Genomic DNA, 21,668 nt, shown 5'->3' on the forward strand with positions numbered 1-21,668 from the left:
TCTCATATCTGAAAGCATCTGACGTGGATCTATAACGTCTGAGCCAAAGAAAGAACGCTTCGAGTGGTGTTGTTCAGAGAGTTCTTGCTAAGTCCATCTGAAGTGGTATTAACGCAATTTTAAGAAATCCGCTGTTCCAGTACCTGGATCGCTAGAGCATTGGAAACTGTTTCGATCTTGGCCCAGAGATACATTGAAGAAGATGCTGTTTTGAGTGATTTTTTAGAGAAGATAAGAGAGGAGACGGTTCTTGTTGAAAGTGCTGTTTAGTCTGACAGATCCTACGTCCAAGCACTATTGTTGTTCTTGTGCAGAGCAGAAATTTTGTTTCTTTTTCTCCATTGAATCTTTATTGACAGTACAATCCTCTATCAGAGTGTGCATGACGTCTACTCTCTTACACGAAGCTATCCCATTCTCGTAAAGGCTAGGCAGAATTGCTGTTAACTCTCTAAATGGCTAAGGTATGTGTTGCTTCATATCCACTGATCCAACTAGATTTTGGTCTTCTCTATACTGGTCCGTATATATGAATCCGAACACGTTCACTGCAATATACATCATCTTTTATTTCGAATTTTCTTCCAAAACACTCAAGAAACGAGGAAGCCTAAGCTTAGAGATGTCCCTGGTTAAGAACAAATTACCACACTATGTTTACAATTTATTGACATCTCTGATATTTTGGACGAAAATATAAAAACAAAAAAGTTCGTAAAGAGCATTCTTTTTGAAGTTGTGAGATTAACATTGAGGATAGATTTTCTTGGATTGTCTTGGCTCAGGAGGTCCAATGAACAAACCAGTCTCCACTTCCATACTGTCATTGCCATCCGTGTTCACTTCTGATGATGTTAAGGTTGATGATGATGATGCTACTACTATTGCTCCCATTCCACTCAACTTTTTATTTACAAAATTCACCAAAATTCTTACTCACAATACATTATCTTTTCATAATAATAGTGGCATTTATGACTAGAGAAAAAAAAATTGTACCTTCTCATTCAGTTCTTTGTTTTCCTTAATGAGATTCCTCTCCTAAAAATTTTGACAAGGAACATAGAAATCTTCTTACTTGAGGTATTAATCAAAATTGTAGTCATAAGAAAAAGTATTAAAAATCAAAATAGAATACGATTATATATGTAACTATATAAATACGTATACACACATAGAAATGAATATGTTAAAGGTAAATTATGTTTTACCTCTTCCTTCAGCTTATCAATTTCTTCACGGAGTAATTGGTACTGAAAACTCATAATTGAACATACAAAGAGATGTCAGCTAAAAATTCCATATAGTAAATATAATGAATAGACCTTTACATGTACATTTCACACTATATGTAGTTTCATTGTAGACTCTTTACTGCAATATTATCTTGAGGATGATAATATTCCATGCAAACCATGCACATGCACATCAATGATATGCTCATGCATGGAACGCCCATAGACCGCAATGTAATAATATCATTAAATGTTTAGCAGAGCAATATCTATTGTTCTTAAAAACGTTTTTGCATAGTAATAAATGACGAAATTAAAACATGTTTTCATAAAAAAAATTGGTAAATTAGGATGATATGTAGTTGAAAGGGAAAAAACATGAACATTTAACTTCCTTCATTCTAAGTAAAGTACAATATATATCTACACTTAATATTCTAAAAAAACATCAGAGGAATAATATTCTAAACCACATTAGACAAACAAGGATTTTTTGAATGGATCCAAAATTTAAATTATCATTGGAAATGATAAGTTAGTGTATGTACGAATGAAATCGATAACGTTTCATGATAACTGTTTTTTTAGATAAGAGTACCTTCTTGGCTCTTATCCTGGTCAAGCCTCGCTCCAACTGATTCTCTAACTGGTGCAGCTCTTCAATAGAACATACATCAATACCTTCTCCGAGCATTTTTCTGCAATTATTTTATAATTGAATGATCTCACAGATTCTAAATCATATCAATAAAAATTACAGTATATTATAAGATGTTATGAGTTTTAAACCGTTTAATTATCTCAAGTTGCTCAATCTTTTTTGTCAAGCCATATGTTTCGCCTCTTGCTTGCTGTAAAGTAAATAGTGTAGTCGGTGAAACATTTAAAGACACGTAAATTCATCTTTACGAAAAGTTATTCATCCACAATATGTAAAACCCAACAAAGGATGAGAATTCATTTTGATCAAAATTAAAATCAGAGATCGGAAAAGAGAGTTTAATTTACCTGAGAATCTGCATCTCTCTTATGGTTAATTCCAATTTCTGTGACTCGTCTCTGGTATCGTTCTATTGTTTTTGAAATACTGAGAATAATCAAAGAAATGAAAACGTGGAGTCAAAACGTAAGCTTTTTTACTTCACCTTCCAACAAGCAAAATAACTATATCATACATTATTATATTATAATTCTAAAATCAAAAATTATGTGAAAAAATAAGTAAATATTTATGAAAGCAAAGTATATAATTGATCTCATGTTCTATTGGCGTTCAAAACTGTTCCTCTTTACTTCCAGATGCAGAAGATAGTAAAAACTATGAAAATAATGTAACTATAATATTAATGACGCAACATCAAACGACACAAATGTACACATATACAGAGACATGTAAATGTATATATAGGTGCACATGGACATGCTCAGATTGATAGTGAAATTAATAAGCTTTACCTATTCATAAATTATTAAGCAGTGCGTTAATAACTATGGTTAATTGGTTATGTGGTTAACAATGCCTAGTTAATTGTGTTTACCCTCTCTTGGTTTTGCTCAAAAGACACTTAAATACACGTATTTAGTTTTAAGTGTCTAATCCTACACTGTGCTTAATCAGCAAAGTTATTTATCAGACAACAAAATCAGTGTAGCTGTAAATAAAAATAAAAAAATGAGAGAAACCATAGAAAGAATGAAAATAATTCTGATCTACACACATGCGCTGACTCCTTCAGTGTCTTTGCTTACTAAAGCGTTTGTGGGTGAAAAGTGAAGCAAAATGTCTCTTTGATTCCACATTTTTACATATTTATCCATACATACATATATATGTATATATATATACTATCCATCCATATACACAAATATACAAAAGAAGCATGTAGATTGACTCGCATATATAATAGACTACAAATATATTATATCATGTATTCACCATGCCTAAACAGGTCTGTTCACACATAAATGAGTAATCCATCAACAAGTTCAAACATGCGTAGAAGTAATTACTATTTACTAATGTATATATATTCTATTAACTGTATAAAAAACCATGATAAAATCAAACTCTCACAAACGCACACTTGTATGTATATATATGTGGAGAGAGGCTCAAAGACACATGCTACACATGTCTAAATGAGGAAATTTATCTTTGCTTCCAAGTATGGCATTTTTATCTAATTCATGAACACTCTAGTAACACCTATGCAGGTTTGGTCCTGGGCAAAGCCGGACGAAACATTAGTCTAGGATTCTCAAAAAAAATTTTAAAAGAATTATATATATATAAACCCCCAAATTTGTAAGAAAAAATCCTCAAATATATAATTTTTTTAATGAAATCTTTATTAAAATCGTTTAAAACCCTTAAAATCTGAGGAGAGACCCTGGCCTATAGGCCTAATTTGAGTAGCTAAAGGATACTGTGCTAAAAATCATATATATATATATATTATATATTGCCACATAATAAAACTGACTAGATATGTAGATAGCTATCATTGACTTTTCTTTGTTATAGATGGATAAACATCAAGTATCTGTAACTTTCCATTATAAAAGGCTCATTAGAGAGAGAAGAGAGTCTGATAGATCAACTCATCTACAGCTAGAAGTGGATGGCTCGCGACAAGCACACATATACATATATATACATCGTAGGTGCCATGTAAATCTGATTACCACACTAACTACAATCCTATAAGAAGTACTCCATTTTTCTTCTCCCATCTACTTTTCTTCAGAATAACAAAAATCACCATTGAATTACTCTCTATAATGACTTTGCCAATTACATAATCAAATTTAATCCATTGCTTCTACAAATTAGCCCGTAATCGAATCAATCAGTACTGTAAATCGATTTTAGCACAAGAAGTGTCGATAAGCAAAGAGAGGGATAGCCGGATAGGATAAGAAACAAATATGAACATACCTAGAGCTAGAGAACTCATAGAGTTTGGATGTTGGTGAGAAGATGATCAAAGCAACTTCAGCATCACAGAGGACCGATAACTCGAAAGCTTTCTTCAAAAGTCCATTTCTTCTCTTGGAGAAGGTCACTTGCCTGCTAGTTGCGTTCTCTATTCTCTTCATCTCCGTCTTTCCCCTCACCATCCTTTACTTTCTTATTTAATCTAAAATCTAAAACTTCTGCTTCAATCAAATCAAACAAACAAAAAAAATTATCTAATAAAACCAATAGTATATATCCAGAAATTAAAACTAATTATATGAATTAGACATAGACTAAAAAATTTCAAGAATATAAACTGAATTGAAATAAAATATTTAATTGGATTTTAGAAGAAAAAGGCAAACAATTATTTGCTAATAGAAAATGAATCCACTAAAACTAAAGAGAGATTTCGAGATTTACCCTCTTTGTATGTGTATGCGCTTGGCTTGATGTGTCTATATTTGTATGTGGGTGGAAAGAGAGATTAAAGCGAAAAAAAAAGAGAAGAAGAGAAGAGATCTTGGGAAGAGGTTATGATACAGATTGCTGGGAACTTCCTAGAAGCCCTAGATTTATAATGAAGGATGGGAGAGAAAGAAATTGTTTATTCTTTATGATAATATATTTGAGAAAGCCTTTTATTTTTTACCTTTTTATTAAATTGCCATTTTTAACATATGCCTACAGTGGTGGCCTATAGCCCTAAACCAATAGACCTGGCTCAGTAGTACATTGCACTTTTATTTTTAGAAATCGTATTACGTAATTTATTTTCTACTTTTGGTAAACTTTAAATCCAAATTGGAAGGCAATATAATAAATAATTGAAATAATTCTGGGAGGGGAAAGAATAAGTTCCAATGGGATGACAAATTGACAATATAATATGAAATTTATTTCTACTGGATTTTAAATTGTATATTCGGTGGTGACAAACTTATAAATATATAACTCGTACCAGTCTATATATATAAATATATTTGGGTATCAATATCATGATACTGTTGGTGTAGTTGCCGATTTACCATCTCCTAAACTTGTAGGGTTAACGCATATCGGAAGTGAAGGTGAGATATAGTAGAAGTACTGGAGGAGATCTTGACACGTGCCCATGTTAACCGACAACCTCTAGATCCGGTGTCCGTCAAAGTGGGTTTTACCAGTCCATTGGTGGACAACAAGCAACTCTGTCGGTTGCCAGCTCCTCTCAGACAAGATGTACAAGATGTGCTCTATAATTTAACCTCGCACGCACCTTCTTATCTCCGTAGAAAAACAGAAACCAAAAGAATATTAAAACCCTTTGGACAAAATCGGTAAAACTTTAAGACAAAAAGTTACTGAAACAGCCATGAAGGCATAGTAGTCTGTGCAATAAATTAGTTTTTTTTTTGCTTAATAATAAATAACTTTTGTTGTCTAAGTGGCTACTACGTTAAAGCATGATTAATGGAAGATTTTTAAAGTGAAATTCTTAGTAGAATATAAAAAACCGTCTCTTAACTTTTAACTAAAAAAAGTTAAAAACCGACTCTTAAATAAGATAGTACAGAAGATTTGTGCAGATACACGGTTTTAAACGTCGAAGTTTTTAAAAATGAGTATTATTTATTTGTTTTGATATAATTATCAAACACGATCTTCAAAATGAAATTTATATCTTTACTTTCATCATGTCCTCTTGGTTGTACATATGAGTAGACATTTTACCCGATATCCGAACCGAAATAATAAAATACTCGAACACGTATTGAATTAGAAGAAATTGGATATCCGAACCCGAACATGTAATATCCACACTCGAATAGATATCCGAAGATAGCCGACCATATGAATACTTGATCCTATATTTCTAGTTTACTTCTCTAATTTTATTCAAAATATTTATATTAATATGACACATGACTTAAACTTAGATAATATACATATAATTATGGAAAAAACATTTGCTACTCACTTAAAATACATATCAAGTTCTTGTTTCTTACATTAACAAAAGTTGCATCCAAAATTTAAAAATAATAACTAAATTAGTACCTTTCTATTTTAAAGTTTTATCTTCAAACCTATTAATAGTTTAATTTATTAAAAATTAAAAACCAGTTAAGTTAAAATTATATATTTTAAATACAAAAACTTAAGCAGTGAAAATTTTAATTTTTTTCTTTCAAAATCTAAATATCTGAACCCGATCCGAAATAAACAAACTCGAATTTAAAATATCCGAATCCGGCCAAAAATATAGAAATACACGAATGAGTTCTATACTTTTATACCGAAATACTCGAAAATCTGAAAAATCCAAAAAATCTAAATATCTAAAAATCTGAAATAGCCTATCCGAACCTGAATGAGTATCCATACTCCCATCTCTAGTTGTACAGATGAAGATTCTGCAGGTGAGACAGAACTTTACCTGTGTTATAAATAAATAAATAATAAATCGTCCGTACAACCCTCTTATTATAACAGCGACCATACTCTCGTCTCAGCGAGACACCAACTACACAATATCACGTGGCAGCTAAGCCTCTTTGTTTGGTAAACTTCTTAACCATTCTTTTACTTTTACTTTATTCGTTTCATTTTAATTATTGTAACTATTCTGCATCAGCAAGTGGTTATCCACTATTGGATGCTTTTTATTTTACTAATGATACATTTAAATAACACTTGCATATTTGTTAATCTTTTCATATCTCGGTACAGGTGTCGCACGCTACGAGGACCACTTCTTTTTCACCTATTAAGCTTAGTAATGTGTGCGTGTGTTTTGTTCCTCTCTTGTTCTCGCCAGTATAATGCTTTTTTTTTTAATATTTTTTTTTGTCATCTATAATGCCTTTTTTATAATATGTGAATTATCATAAAATGAATCGTTGTTGTACATGTTCAAAGATTAGAGCGGTTAAACCGTCCATTGCCAAAAAGAAACAACAAAAAGGCTGACATGTTGAGATTGGAAATCATCTACAGAGAACTAAGAAAAACGAAACCACAGCCGCGGCATAATGCTTGTTGAAATGCCTTTCCTTACCTAAAAACAAGAAACCTATGTGTATCAACTTTTGCTGATAACCATAATGATAATAGAGAAAATTAGCTTAATATACATAATTGATGGTCAAATTAGCAATCTACACATAATTTGACATATGTGTAAATTGTTATATCTTTCTTATCTTAAATTCTTAAAAATGTTATTTTTAACGCTTTTTTTTATACGTTCTTACATTCTCTTTCTTCTTACAATTTATTTTCTTTTATACTTTCATTCTCTTTTTTCTTTTTACATTCTCGCATTCTCTTTCTTTTTTCACATTTCTTCACATGACTCTTACTTTTATTTTACACTCTCATTCTTTTTATTTTCCTTCTCTTTCCTCCAAGGAATTATTTATCAGATAAATTCTATTTACCAAAAAAAAAACAATTAACTCACAAATTATGTATCAACCCATTTTCTAGCTATCAAATCAAGTTTCAAATAATGTACAAGCCGACGAATAATTTATCAAATCATTAATGAGCTATACAAACAATGCATCAATTAACAACAAGTCTTTGGTAATATCATACAACAATTTATCAATTTTTGATACTAAACTATGTATCAGCTAATAAAACATGTAACAAAAAACAAATCATTTATCATATAAAAAACTATTTCTCAATTAAAAAATTAACTCACTTATCAAACCATTTATAAAGTACCCAACCCATATATCAATTAACTACAAGTCTTTTGTAAGATCATAAGAACCATTTATCATTTATTTGTTATGCAACTATGTATCTACTAACATAACATGTACCATATAACGAATCATTTATCATATAACAAATCATTTCTCAAGAAAAATGTATCAAGTCAAATCCATGTTTCAACTAATTTATCAGCTAAAAATCATATGTGAAACAAATGTATAAACTGAAAAACCATTTATCAAAATATTGATCAGTTAATAAATTATATAAAAATTAATAATAAATATTTTTGAACATTTTACTTACTTCAACCTTTTGTCGTCTGGATAAATTTGTGTTGGAGATATTTTCCCTTTTCCACATGGATTTCTTTTCATTTAAAGGAGGCTCTAGTCTCCATATCTGCCCAACACAACACTTTTAAAATAGAATTTTTAAAAACTTGGTTCCAAGATAAAGATAGTATTTTTCCACAGCAATTGGTGTTAGTGTTGGAGATAGCTAAATACAAAGTGAGTTGAGTTTGGAAGAGAAGAAACTAAAATAATAATTGGAAACTAAAGTTAAGAAAAATGAAATGCAGATTGTGTTTGTGAGAGGAAAGGAAAGAAAAGTAAAAAAAATATGATATAGAGCTAATAGAGATGATGAGAGAGAGCTAAAAAAAGAATCACTTTTCTGACAAAAAACTTATACACCTTAGATACCTTACACGTCTTACACACATACATAAAGCTATTAGATTAGATCGGTAGGGGTAAAATTGAAACTGTAATTATTTTCTGTTTATGAGGGGTATATCGCAAATATAGGATATCTTTAGGGCTATGTACGCCAATTAACTCATGATAATATATCACTTACGCAAAAACTAAAACAAATTCTGGTACATAATAGTAGTAATTAGATCAAATGATTTGACTTCCAAAATTTACCAATGGATCCAATCGTGATTCTTAGACTATTTATAAGACCAGCACCACTGTAAATCATTAATATGATCATATATAGTTTAAGTTCATGCTAAATGATTATCTATGGTTTGGATTACATATTAGTAGATGGAGAAGTTAATGGGTATAACATTTGCATAATAAAAAGTTTACTAATTTTACTCCTCTAATATAAATATTGTTTGGTCAATGAAATTTCGTTATCAAAATTTTGTCTAGTGTATAGTAAGCATAAGCAATCAAATCATATAATGCATAATATAATGGTCTAATGTTGTATATGAGCAGTCGCCTAATCTGATTAGGTCCTGGCTAAACCGCAATATGGTTTTCTCGCATTCATAGCTCATTGTACCTTTCTCCGCGAACCAAACCACATGTTACTCGTCTCTTTGATAGCTTCTATAATATCTCCCAATATCGCCGCTCAATTCTTCTTCAATAGCAACCACTGAAACTTTGAGAAGCTGAGACATGACTAAGTTGAGTTTGTTGTTAATACGTATCAATCATTCACAAGAATTGAAATCAGTAACATTTATAAATAACATTACAAATAATATGATTTCACAAAAAAGAAAAGTTCCCAAACATAATCCTGATATTAAAATATAATATATTCCTTTGAAAAATAATCTTAAATAACATAATATGTGTGTATATATATAAAGTAATGAAATGTTTTTTATATCAAGCTATTTTCTCATATGATTAAAAACAAATTTCAATAACATAAATTGAAATATATTTTATGAGCTAAAAATATTTCAGAATTAATACTATTGGATGTATTTTTTTTTTAAATGTTAATTATGATTTACACTTTCTTTATATTATTTTATCAAATTACCTAGATAAAATTAATACTTTACTTAGATAGTATGCTTTATCAAAAATAATTCACAAAATAAAAATTGGGTTATTATTATATTTGTTTTTTAAATTAACATAATAATTTTTCCTATATAAAATGATTTCTTTAAATAATAATTTGAAATTTTTTTATATTTATTTTAAATATTTTGTAATATTACAAAAAAAATTAAGCAAAATAACAAATTTTAGAAAAAGAAACTAAAGTATATTTCTACTATAAGTCTATTGGGATCAAGTAATTACAAAAAAAAAACTTTTAAATAGCCTAACTCAATATACTTTTAATGAACTATGATATTACCATTAATAAATGATTTTTACTTAAAATTTTGAGTTTGATTTTTATTTTATTTTTAATATTTATACCACCCGATATATCCATAATAAGAATAATTAAATTAATTTTAATTTATATTAATTTTATTTAAAATAATTTTCATTATTTCTTATACATCTAAAGTATAAATTAATTAGAATTTAAAATTGTTTTATTATTTTGTAAAGTTTGATATCCTTTAAAAAAAATTCAAATTGCATTACTTATATTTGTTTATGCAGCTTTGTACCGATTATCACTTTAGTTTTTAAATTATTTTTACAATTCAACATCAATAAGAAAGATTATGAAAATATATTTACATATTTTAGAAAAGAACCAAACTCATGCAACGAATAAAACCAATATGATTTGGTTAGTTGTACTTCAATTTATAGATATATATATATCTAACTCCATATATACATAAAATAAATAACTGGTTCCACTCAAAACTCTTAAACCCAAAATTAAAAGATCTAATTAAGGTAAAAAACTAAAACAACAACCAAACTAAATGCAAATAACAAGTTAATCAAAATTTTAATTTATTAAGAACAATTTGTTTAGGATAAATGATTGCTGTCTACATGAAGTATTGGCCATCATATGGCTAACCATGTAAACTAAACTAATGTATATCTAACTACACGAAGTATATTTTCTGCATGAAAACATCCCTCAACTTAACGATGTTATGTAGTTAACATCACGAGTTTAATTTCGTTCATCCAAACACTGATATAGATGTCAGAGACTTAAAATATCTCGTTTTATCAATAAAATATAACTGATAAGATAGTAATTTAACTAAATGATATTTTAGCCTACGTTTTAAAAGCGTAAGAATATTTTTAACAAAATCTAATTTACAAAATCAATATGTTTGAACATTTTTCACAAGTAGTGTTTTAACATTTTTATTTTAGTGTATTCAAAAAATATATAATTATATTATTTTTATTTTTATTAAATATGAAAGTTATATAAGATATTATGTAATTTAGTTTTTAATTATTTTAATCAATTTTCTTATGAAATTTTAATAAACGGTCTATTATTTGTTTGATTAATTGTGTGATATATACTTATTTGACACATTTTTAATGGATACAATTTTCTTATGAAAATATAAATGAAGTAATTTATTAATTCAATTAATTTTATATCAAACAAATAAAATGTTAGTGTCAGTAAATTGACATGAAATAAGTTTTATAATAAAAAAATGATCAAAAAAGTATGTACCACACAATTAATCAAAAATTTAGAGAAATTTTATTAAGAGTCAAAACAAATTAAAATAATTAAAGACCAAAGTTAATACTATCTTATATAACTTTCATATTTAATTAAATTACCGTCAGATACATCATATTTTTAATTGATAAAAATGGAAGATTTAAACAGTCGCCGACATCCACATCAATATTTGGATGAATTAAATTAAACTCGTGATGTTAACTACATAGCATCATTAAATCGAAGGATGTTGTCATGCATAATATATACTTTGTGTAGCTAGATATACATTAATTTAGTTTGCATGGTTAACCATGTGATGATCAATACTTCATATAGTCAACAATCATTTTTCCAAAATTTTATGGTTGAATTTTGAGAAGTATATGCAATATGATATACCCAAACAATAACCAAACTAATTAAATAGATATTATATATCCAAAAATCACATGTCTAATCAAAATAACATAGTACTATATAACAAATCATAGTTACAAATTAAAAAATAATGAAAATTTGAAAATAAAATATTAACTAATTTTGTCTTGTATTTGTTTTGTTAATATTTATATGTGCATGAGCACGGAAAAATCACCTAGTACTTTAATATCATCAAACTGGATATGAGGAAAAATAGGAAAAGAGAACAACAGCCAATGCAATATGATACCAGTTTTAGTTGTTCTCTCTTCTAGCAGCCAATGCTTCATTTGTGAAAAAAAAAACTGGAGATGGCTAACTGTGTTGAAGGGACACATGCAGTTTGAGGGATGAATGTTAATCATGAGATGTGTAAAAGTGTTTGATATGGATATCTATACAGGTATCATTGAAAGCAATCATATTCACATGTCTTCTTCAATACAAGAAGCGAAATCAGTCTTACATAAACCCTCCTCATGCCTCCTTCTGGGGAAAACGGCCTATTCATGCCCGAACTAGGGGTTGCTGAGAGAATACATACCTCAACTTTTACTGCAAGTCGAAACATACCTACACTAATCAAAAATTTAAAATTCATGCCTGAACTATGGGTTGATAAAAAAATACATACCCCAACTCTTATTGCATGCCAAAACATACCTTAACTAATCAAAAATTTGAAATTTATGCCTAGTCTTTAGAAGTCAACGCTAATTTCAATCTATACTATTATTTTTGAAATAATTTTATAGCAACGGAGCTCCCACGTTAAAAAACAGAGTGGTTAAAGTTTATGTTATCCTTAATGAATTTTTATATATATTATATTATATAATAATAAAAAAATTATATTAAAAATCTTATATATTTTTAAAAAATTATGATGATTCTTATATATTGTGTTGTTATCTTAAAATAATAGTTTACTATTGTAAAAGTAAAAAAAATTAAGAGACATGATTTTTGCAATATTATATTTTCTTAAAAATATATGATAATTCTTATATATTGTGTTGTTATCTTGAAATAATATTTTACTATTTTGAAAGTTAAAATTTAAGATAAAAATAATATCTAAGTAAATATTAATGGAGCAATATATTTGTATAAGGATATTTTCTAAGAAGTGATTTTAAGATATATTTGTATATATAAGAATTATCTTTTTTTTTTAAATATAATATTGTAAAAAATAACTTCTTTTATTTTTTTTACTTTTATAATAGTAAAATATTATTTTAAGATAACAACATAATATATAAGAATCATCATAATTATTTTTAAAAAATATATAAGATTTTTAAAATAAAATTCATTTTATTTAAAAATTCATTAAGGGTAACATAGAATTTAACCAATCTAATTTTTAACGTGAGAGCTCTGTTGCGAAAAATTACTTCGCAAATAAAATTCATTTTATTATATAATAGAATATATATAAAAATTTATTAGGGGTAACATAGATTTTAGCTACTCTAATTTTTAACGGGAGAGCTCCGTTGCGAAAATTTACTTCGCAAATAATAGTATAGATTGAAATTGGCGTTGACTTCTAAAGACTAGGCATAAATTTCAAATTTTTGATTAGTTAAGGTATGTTTTGGCATGCAATAAGAGTTGGGGTATGTATTTTTTTATCGATCCATAATTCAGGCATGAATTTTAAATTTTTGATTAGTGTAGGTATGTTTTGACTTGCAGTAAAAGTTGAGGTATGTATTTTCTCAGCAATCCCTAGTTCGGGCATGAATAAGCCGTTTTCCCCCTCCTTCTGCGTAAAGTTTTTCTTTTAATTATGTGTAAAGCCTTTTTTTATGTGTAAAGTTTAGCTTGTTTCTTCTGAGATTGTTGGATTTACAAATGAATTATAGATTTTAATTAGCAATCAGAGCTTTTTGATGCTTGGTAGGTTGTAATGTAGATTACAAATTGATAGTATATATCTCTATAATCTCGTAAATATTCCTCAATTCCTTTTTTCTTTGTGATACCAGTTGGTACACCATAATAGACCGGGACAGCTCCAATCAAGAATACATACACACTTCTCGAGCTGCAGCTATGAATGAACACCGATTTTGCGTCCATGCTTGTGGTTGCACTCAATATGCCTTGACTCATCAACATTCGATTGAGCTGGCTGGTTACGGAAGACGGTTTGTTGAGAAGTGATTCCTTGAGTAAAACGTGCATATGAAAGGAGTGAAGACAGTGAGGAGAAGAAGAAGAAGCGTGAAGCACAAGAAACAAGCAAGAAGAATCAAGAAACGTGAAGGAAGGAAGAAGAAGAAAAGTCAACAAGGAAGTTAGTTATGTAACTAGTAGTTAAGAAGTGAGTTGTCAAGTTAAGAGTCAGTTGATTAGTAAGCAAACTAAGTTCAGAGTTGGTAAGAGAGTAAACTAAGAGAGTTGGTAAGAGTTGTTAGAATAGTCAAGCTTTGAAGTGTAAGATTAGTCTAAGACTAGAAGTATGGAATAGGTTTAAGTGACCAAGGAAGTATGGTAAGTGTCAGCAAGAAGTCTAATATAAAGACTGTCATCGTTTGTAAGAAGGTATGCAAGTATGAATGAAAAATCAGTTTGGAAAAACTAAGTCTTGCATAAACAAAAACAGAGAGAAACAGAGAACAAGAGTAAGAGTTTAAGAGAGAAACAAAACAAAGAAAGAGACAAAGTGAAGAACAAATGTGCAAAGGAGAAGAATCTCAACATGGTATCAGAGCTCACTTGATGCGTGGAGCCTGTTTAATCAAAAGAACAAGAAGAAGGAAAGAAGATACCAAAGGAGTGGCTCAAGAAGCCAAACTGAAGAACTTGGTGATCAAAGAAGACACCAATCAAAGAAGACGGCAATTTGTAGTTTGACAAGTCTCCAAGAAGCAAGCATCTCCAGGGACCCATCCAGGAAGCTTCTAGATTCCTAGAAGAAAAGAATAGTTAACAAAAAAAAGCAGACTCGTGCCTAGTTGTGGATTCCAAAGATGGATCTAAACAATCTTGTCCATGTGAAAATGTAAACTCTTTAGAAGAAGAGATATTTAAATGTAAAAAAAATTTTGGTTGGCATGGCAATATTATGATTTATAGAAAGAGAGCCATCATACCTTAGGGATTTTCTAACTACATATGTTCTCTTTCGTGTCTTCTACAGAGGATCCAGAAGATGTGTGGCTTTCCTCCAATATTGATTTAAATACTGGAGCTACATCATCAACCACGGTGGAACCCCATAGTTCTTCTCAAGTATCTTTTAGGTATAGAAGTAGCTCATAATGCTTCAGGGATCTACTTATGCCAACGGAAGTTTGCTCTAGACATTATCATTGAAGCATGACTTCTTGGTTCAAACCTTGCATCTTTTCTGATGGATAAGGATCACCAATTTGCATTGGTTGAAGGTGCACGATTTCAGAACAGACTAGATATCGACGTTTAGTTGGAAGATTGATTTACTTGAGAGTAACGAGACATGAGTCGTTATATGCAATTCATACTCTTTCACAATTTATGCAAGGTCTTAAACAAGAGCATTGGGATGCAGCCATTCATGTGTACAATATCTGAAATGAAACCCATGATACAAAATATTACTGAAGGCATGGCAGCCCTTGTCTTTGAGTGTCTGGTGTGATGCGGGCTGAGGACCATGTCCCATCCTATGGATATCTTTACCGGCCTGATTTATTCAGCTAGGTGGGTCACCGGTTTCTTGGAAAACATTCAAACAAGCACAATCTCTTGCTCGTCGACAGAGGAAGAATACAAGGCAATGCCGGATACAGTTCAAGAGTTGATTTGGTTGTAAAATCTACTGACTACATTTAGCGTATGCTTTGACAAACCAGTTACGTTTCATTGTGATAACATTTCTGCAATTCATATGGAAACTAATCTCATTTTCCATAAAAGGACGAAGCATTTGGAATTAATTATCATTTCATAAAAGATAATATCGTGGAAGGTTTTGTTACAACATAACATGTTTCGACAAAGTTGCAATTTGTTGATATTTTGACGTAGACACTTGGTAAGAAAGAGTTTCCAGCATTTCTTGTTTGTTGAGTTGGAAGTTCAAAACCTACACCCTCCAACTTGAGGGAGGGTATTGAGATATGTACAGATCTATAATAGTTATGATTGGATATGATTGTATATTATGTGTATCTATGTTTTAGGATATAAACGTTTGAATAAATATAAGATCTTGGACCTAAGAATTGATACATGAAACACTTTCCATATATTCTGTTTTTGACAAAACATTTCCAATTTTAGTAAATTAATGATTCTTAATATGAAAATCTTAACTTTTCAAAATTCTCTGACTTATCTACAACATAAATTCAGTATCAACATACATGTGTGTATATATTGATTAGTAGGCTAAAAGAAGAAGAGAAGAAAACTTACAAAGACTGAAAAGTTAGGTGAACAAAGAAAAAGAATAAAATGGATACAGGTTTCTTCACCGTCGTCTTTGTCTTTGTGGGGCTCTTCATCATCTTGGCTCTTGTAGCTTGCTTGTTTTGTGTCCCACGACTTATCAAACGGTTTACGAGTGATGCATAATTTTTTTTTTTGTCAATGATGCATAACTATTATTCTGTTACCAATTAATTATGTCCTTTTTGTTACTTTTCAATCAAGTTTTGTTTCACCTAATGATATTGTTGTAACTCTATTATATTTGCATAAATAAATTATTGATAAAGTCAAAGAACTTCCAAATCTACCACCTATTAAACAACACTACAGTTCATATTACTGAAACAGAGCTTTAAATATTTTTTTTTTGTAACACAAACAAAGCTTTAAATATAAGAGAATATCAGAGCATCTATTCCACATGCCTACAGGCTACAATAGTACTTTAGATACTTCTAATTTCTTGAATTTGACATTAATCCTAGAAAATCAAGAAATATCAGTTGGACATTTTAACTACACACAATGATTCAAAAGATTTTCAAGCTTCATCAACTGTGTAAGACTAGACACAAAGGGTTTAGAATAATTAAACAAAACCTAAACATTCAAGATTCGAGAAAACTATTACTGTTGGCGGCAAGATACATACAAGCACCAAACAAAGCAAAAAAAAAAAAAAAACAGAAAAAAAAAAAATAATACTTTTTCATGAATATATTATCAATCACTTTCTAGAATCCTACAGATACTAAATCACAACTAGTTAGTAATGATATGAAAATAGTTCTCTAAGAAATATTTCTGCTGCGTAAATGGTATTTTCTTATAAGCATATATCAGTTACTGTTTTCAAAGATTAAGAAGCAATAAGTTTCTACAGTCTCACGAATACTAGATCAATGACAGAAATATTGCCAAGACTCAGAGACCAAGGGATAGAGACAATACAATAACAGAGAAATTTTCAATCATTGTTATTGTAAAACTCAAGTCAACGTATACAATTTATAGAATATTATACAGTAATCATTAGCCTACTATGCAAAGTTGTGAAGAAGTCATTTCATATGTTTACATGATCACTATGGGTTAAGAGTATAACACAAAACACAAACATTCAAGATTTAAGGAAACTACGACCACATTCTGCAAGAGTATCTCACCTACGTTAATCTAGAAGTGACTTCATAAAAATAAGATACATTATATATAATACATACAAGCACCAAACTAATTTAGAATAATAACTTTTTCAAATCAACATACAGATTACTAATACATTATATATAATACATACAAGCACCAAACTAATTTAGAATAATAACTCAAAACAGATACATTCAAAAGTCAAGCCAACTACTTACACAATCTACAGGAGTTTGGCCTGTGAACCTACAAGAGATTCTAAAATATACCCAAGTCATAAAAGGGAGACCTTAAAATACATATAAAAGCACCAAACCAAAGAGATACTAACACCGTTTAAAATTAAAACACAAATAGAAAGATTCATCAAGATTCAAACAACCTACAACAACATGATGGAATCTCTCACCTATGTTGATCTACCAGAGAATCCAAGATACATCGATTTCATAAAATCAGAGACCTTATAATACATACAAGCATTACAAATCAAAAAAATTCAAGATTTAAAGAAACTATTACCATAGTTTGCAGGATCTCTCACCTACGGTATGTAGAAGACCTTATCATACGTACAAGCACCAAACTAGAGAAAATTGAGATTAAACACGGTATGTGATGTTCCTATATTCAAAAAGAATATACTTGCTCAATATATATCTTAGCAGTCAGTTTCTAGAATCTCATGGATACTAAATCAATGAGAGAAACGTTGTCAATATAGCTTAATTTTAAAATGAAACCTTTACGCCTATATCACTTAGTTTGTATTCATATGTAATAGTATCAATTTTGTATGAGAAAAAGTGAAGAAAAGCATATACATGGACAAATCCTTGGCGTCAATGAAGATATGAACAGTTTGTGAAACACATACCTACACAAATGTTGTCTCTCCTGCTTGTAATTTTCAAAGAAATCTGATACACTCGAAATCTTCTCTGAGTCTTCTGAAGCACGTACAAAACCTGAGGAAATCATAACTAATTAGTCTTTGGTTGACGCAAAATGCCTCATAGTTACCTTGCGAGTTTTTACCCTGTAAGTGATAAAGTAAGGAATGTGTTACTTGCTTTATGGGATTGATTGTTTTTTCTTACCAACAAGTTAAAAACCTATCACATAGTCTTTGTCTAGGGACTTTCCTAAGACGCACATAGTGAGGTTAGGAATCAATTTTTGGTTTAAGCTGTTGGTTGGTTTTACCATCCAAAAAGCCAAAAACCGATTCAAAATTTTGGTTTGTAGTCTCTGTCTTAAGATTTGGTTTAAGTTGTTGGTTGCTTTGTATCACCCAACAAGCCAAAAAAAAAAACGATTTGGTTTATAATGTCTTAGTTAAACACTTGGTATAAACCGTTGACTGTTTGTCCCAACAAACTAGCCAAAAAATGATGTGTAATCTTTTTCTAAATGCTTTTACAAAGGCTTGTCGTTAATAAAGAGTCTGTTTTTGATTCATAGTCTTTGTTTTACACTCTTTTCAGCCGCTGGTTGTTCTTTGTCTAATGATTTTTAAGCTTCTGTGGTTAAAAGAATTAGTTTTCTGTACATAGTCTCTGTCTCAAGACTTTTTTAAGCCGCTGGTCATGGGTAGTGATGTAGCGTACATCCTTACTACGTGGTGCTTTGGTTTTCTTATTTCCTTTTCCTAATTATCTTTACTTTCCTTTTCTAAGTATGTTAGATTTCCTTTTCTTTGATGGCTTTGAGTCTTTAGTTCTCTATATATTGTGATCTCTTGATTTGTAAGAAGACACAACTTTGATTATTGATTTATAAAAACTTAAGGGCTTTGTTTTAAACAACTCTTGAAACCTTAGTTTCTGGGCATTCTCTAAGAATTCAACAGATCTTAAGAAGGCAAGTTAGCGGGCATTCTCAGAATTCAACGTTATCTTTGCGTTATCGGTTACTATCGTTACTTCCGCTCTATTAGTTGGTATCAGAGACCTTAGACTGCGATTTTGCTCGTGGTTTTACGATCTTAGATTTCAATGGCTCCACGTCCATCCAATGAGTGGGCGCAGATGCAACAATTCCTGGAGGACTTTCAGGAAAACTTTCAAGACAATATACGTCGAACAATGACTGATGCAATTCAGGCCGGAGTACAAGCTGGTGTGCAAGCGGTCTTCGCAGCCAACGCCGCAAACGCTGAAGCTCCCCGCGCACAGGCACAGCAACGTCAACAACGCCACAACAACCCTGTCTTTGACGACCTAGATGAGGCCGACGATGAAGACAACCCCTTCGCTAATAACAATCAACGACATGATCACCGTCAGGAGCAACACAACCGCAACAACGACGATCGACGTTGGACTTCGGGTATTAAAATTGATATCCCCGAGTTCCATGGAGGTTCGCAACCGGAGGATTTACTCGACTGGTTTGTTACTGTCGACGAATTTATCGAATTCAAGGACGTTCCAGAACAGAAGCGAGTACCTCTTGTTACAACTCGTTTCCGCGGCCACGCTGCCTCTTGGTGGCATCAATTAAAATTAACACGGACTCGCCGTGGGAAGGAAAAAATCACTTCATGGGACAAGCTTAAAAAACATATGCGAAAATCTTTTATCCCGCATAATTTTGAGCGCCTCCTGTTCCAGAAGTTTCATAATATCCGGCAAGCATCACGCTCCGTCGAAGATTATTCTAACGAATTTTATCAACTCCTTACATGAGTCGACATTCAGGATTCGGAAGATCAACTAGTAGCACGTTACATTGCGGGTTTGCGACCTCAACTACAAAATATGCTCCATCAGTTTGATCCTTGCTCTGTTTCGGAAGCTCGCCAAAGAGCCCTGCTTGTCGAACAGCAAACACGTCTAGGCACTAATCAATGGACCGGAAACTCCCGACCGCGCAACACGCCGGTCAATGACGACACCAAGTCTTCGACAGCACGCGACACAACTACAACGAACAATGGACAACGCGCCAAAACCGGCGAGCAAGTAGCCCCCGCAGCAACAGAAGCACGTCCATCGCGTCCCAACGCTCTGCGATGTTTTACTTGTGGGGAACAGGGCCATATTCAGACAGCTTGTCCAACGCTTGGGCGACGAGGTTTACTTGCAAGTGACAAAGATATCATAGGCGACCCTGTTTACGACGATGACAAAGACTACGAGGAAGAAGTAGAAGAAGAAGAGGTAACTGGCGACACAGGAACATTCCTCATGCTTCGTCGTAACTGCTTGGTTCCCAAGACCAGCGAACCATGGCAACGAACAGCACTGTTCAGCTCGACATGTACAGTCAAAGGAAAGGTTTGTCGTTTTGTGGTCGACTCAGGGTGTTCCGCAAACGTTGTTTCCACAGAAGCAGTCCGCAAATTAGCACTGCCGATTGAAGCACACCCGCACCCGTACCGTCTCTTATGGATGCAAACTGGTGCCGAAGTTTACGTCTCGCAACGCACTCCAATAACTCTCTCGATAGGGTCTTTTTACAAAGATACCTTCTACTGCGACATTGCTCCAATGGATGTGTCACATATCATTCTTGGTCGCCCATGGCAATATGATCGAGAAGTTATTCACAACGGCAAAACCAATACTCACTCTTTCTTATTTCAAGGACGAAAGATTACTTTGCTACCTTCACCGGAGAAAGATCTAACCGCCACCAACTCTCCCCAATCGGAAACTAAGCAAAATCTTTTAATCATCTCAAAAGCACAATTTGAACGCGAGCTTCATGATTCTCCTCCGATTTTTGCTTTGGTCGCGACATCTCTACCTCCCCCACAACTTAAACCTACGCCAGCAGCCTTCGTGTCAATTTTAGATGAGTTCAGTGACCTCTTTCCGGACGAACTCCCGGCAGAGTTATCACCTCTTCGGGATATTCAACATCATATCGACCTTGTCCCCAATGCAGTGTTACCAAATCGGGCACACTATAGGATGAGCCCAGAAGAACACGAAGAATTACGTCGGCAAGTTGAGGACTTACTAGTCAAAGGTTATGTACGAGAGAGCTTAAGTCCTTGTGCCGTCCCTGCTTTGCTTATACCCAAAAAGGATCGATCATGGCGAATGTGCGTGGATAGTAGGGCTATCAACAAAATCACAACTCGTTACAGGTTTCCTATTCCTCGACTCGACGACCTGCTTGATCAGATCGGGAAAGCATCAATTTTTACAAAACTTGACCTTAAAAGCGGATACAATCAAATTCGCATCCGTCCGGGGGATGAGTGGAAGACGGCTTTCAAAACTTGTGAAGGACTCTTTGAGTGGCTGGTCATGCCATTTGGTTTGTCTAATGCACCAAGTACCTTTATGCGAGTCATGAATCAAGCGCTTCGGCCCTTTATTGGACTGTTCGTTGTAGTCTATTTCGATGATATCCTCATCTTC

General features: G+C 31.7%; 1 protein-coding gene across 2 annotated transcripts; it reads right to left on the bottom strand.

Moving 5' to 3' along the window:
* Positions 1–544: 544 nt before the first annotated feature.
* Positions 545–4,840, bottom strand: LOC103834274 (agamous-like MADS-box protein AGL19). 2 transcript variants are annotated; one of them, XM_033277057.1, is made up of 8 exons: positions 4,618–4,840; positions 4,174–4,375; positions 2,244–2,322; positions 2,025–2,086; positions 1,834–1,933; positions 1,212–1,253; positions 1,000–1,041; positions 545–903 (listed from the first exon to the last, which is right to left on the bottom strand). In XM_033277057.1, the coding sequence occupies exons 2-8, from the start codon at positions 4,353–4,355 to the stop codon at positions 745–747; spliced, it is 666 nt and encodes a 221-aa protein (XP_033132948.1). In that variant the 5' UTR covers positions 4,356–4,375; positions 4,618–4,840; the 3' UTR covers positions 545–744. The 2 variants fall into 2 exon arrangements, with proteins under 2 accessions (XP_033132948.1, XP_009108594.1); XM_009110346.3 differs by having other exon boundaries at positions 4,174–4,391; positions 4,618–4,838.
* Between the last annotated feature and the right edge of the window lie 16,828 nt (positions 4,841–21,668).

Source organism: Brassica rapa, chromosome A08, assembly GCF_000309985.2.
Source record: "Brassica rapa cultivar Chiifu-401-42 chromosome A08, CAAS_Brap_v3.01, whole genome shotgun sequence".
Classification (NCBI taxonomy): Eukaryota; Viridiplantae; Streptophyta; class Magnoliopsida; order Brassicales; family Brassicaceae; genus Brassica; species Brassica rapa.

Bases quoted from the DNA above. Each gene is read 5' to 3' on its own strand.
- LOC103834274 (XM_033277057.1), bottom strand. From the start codon at position 4,355: ATGGTGAGGGGAAAGACGGAGATGAAGAGAATAGAGAACGCAACTAGC. The intron at 2,323-4,173 runs GTATGTTCATAT...GATTATTCTCAG, and splicing joins TATGAGTTCTCTAGCTCTAG to TATTTCAAAAACAATAGAAC. The intron at 904-999 runs GTACAATTTTTT...GTAAATAAAAAG, and splicing joins ACAAAGAACTGAATGAGAAG to TTGAGTGGAATGGGAGCAAT.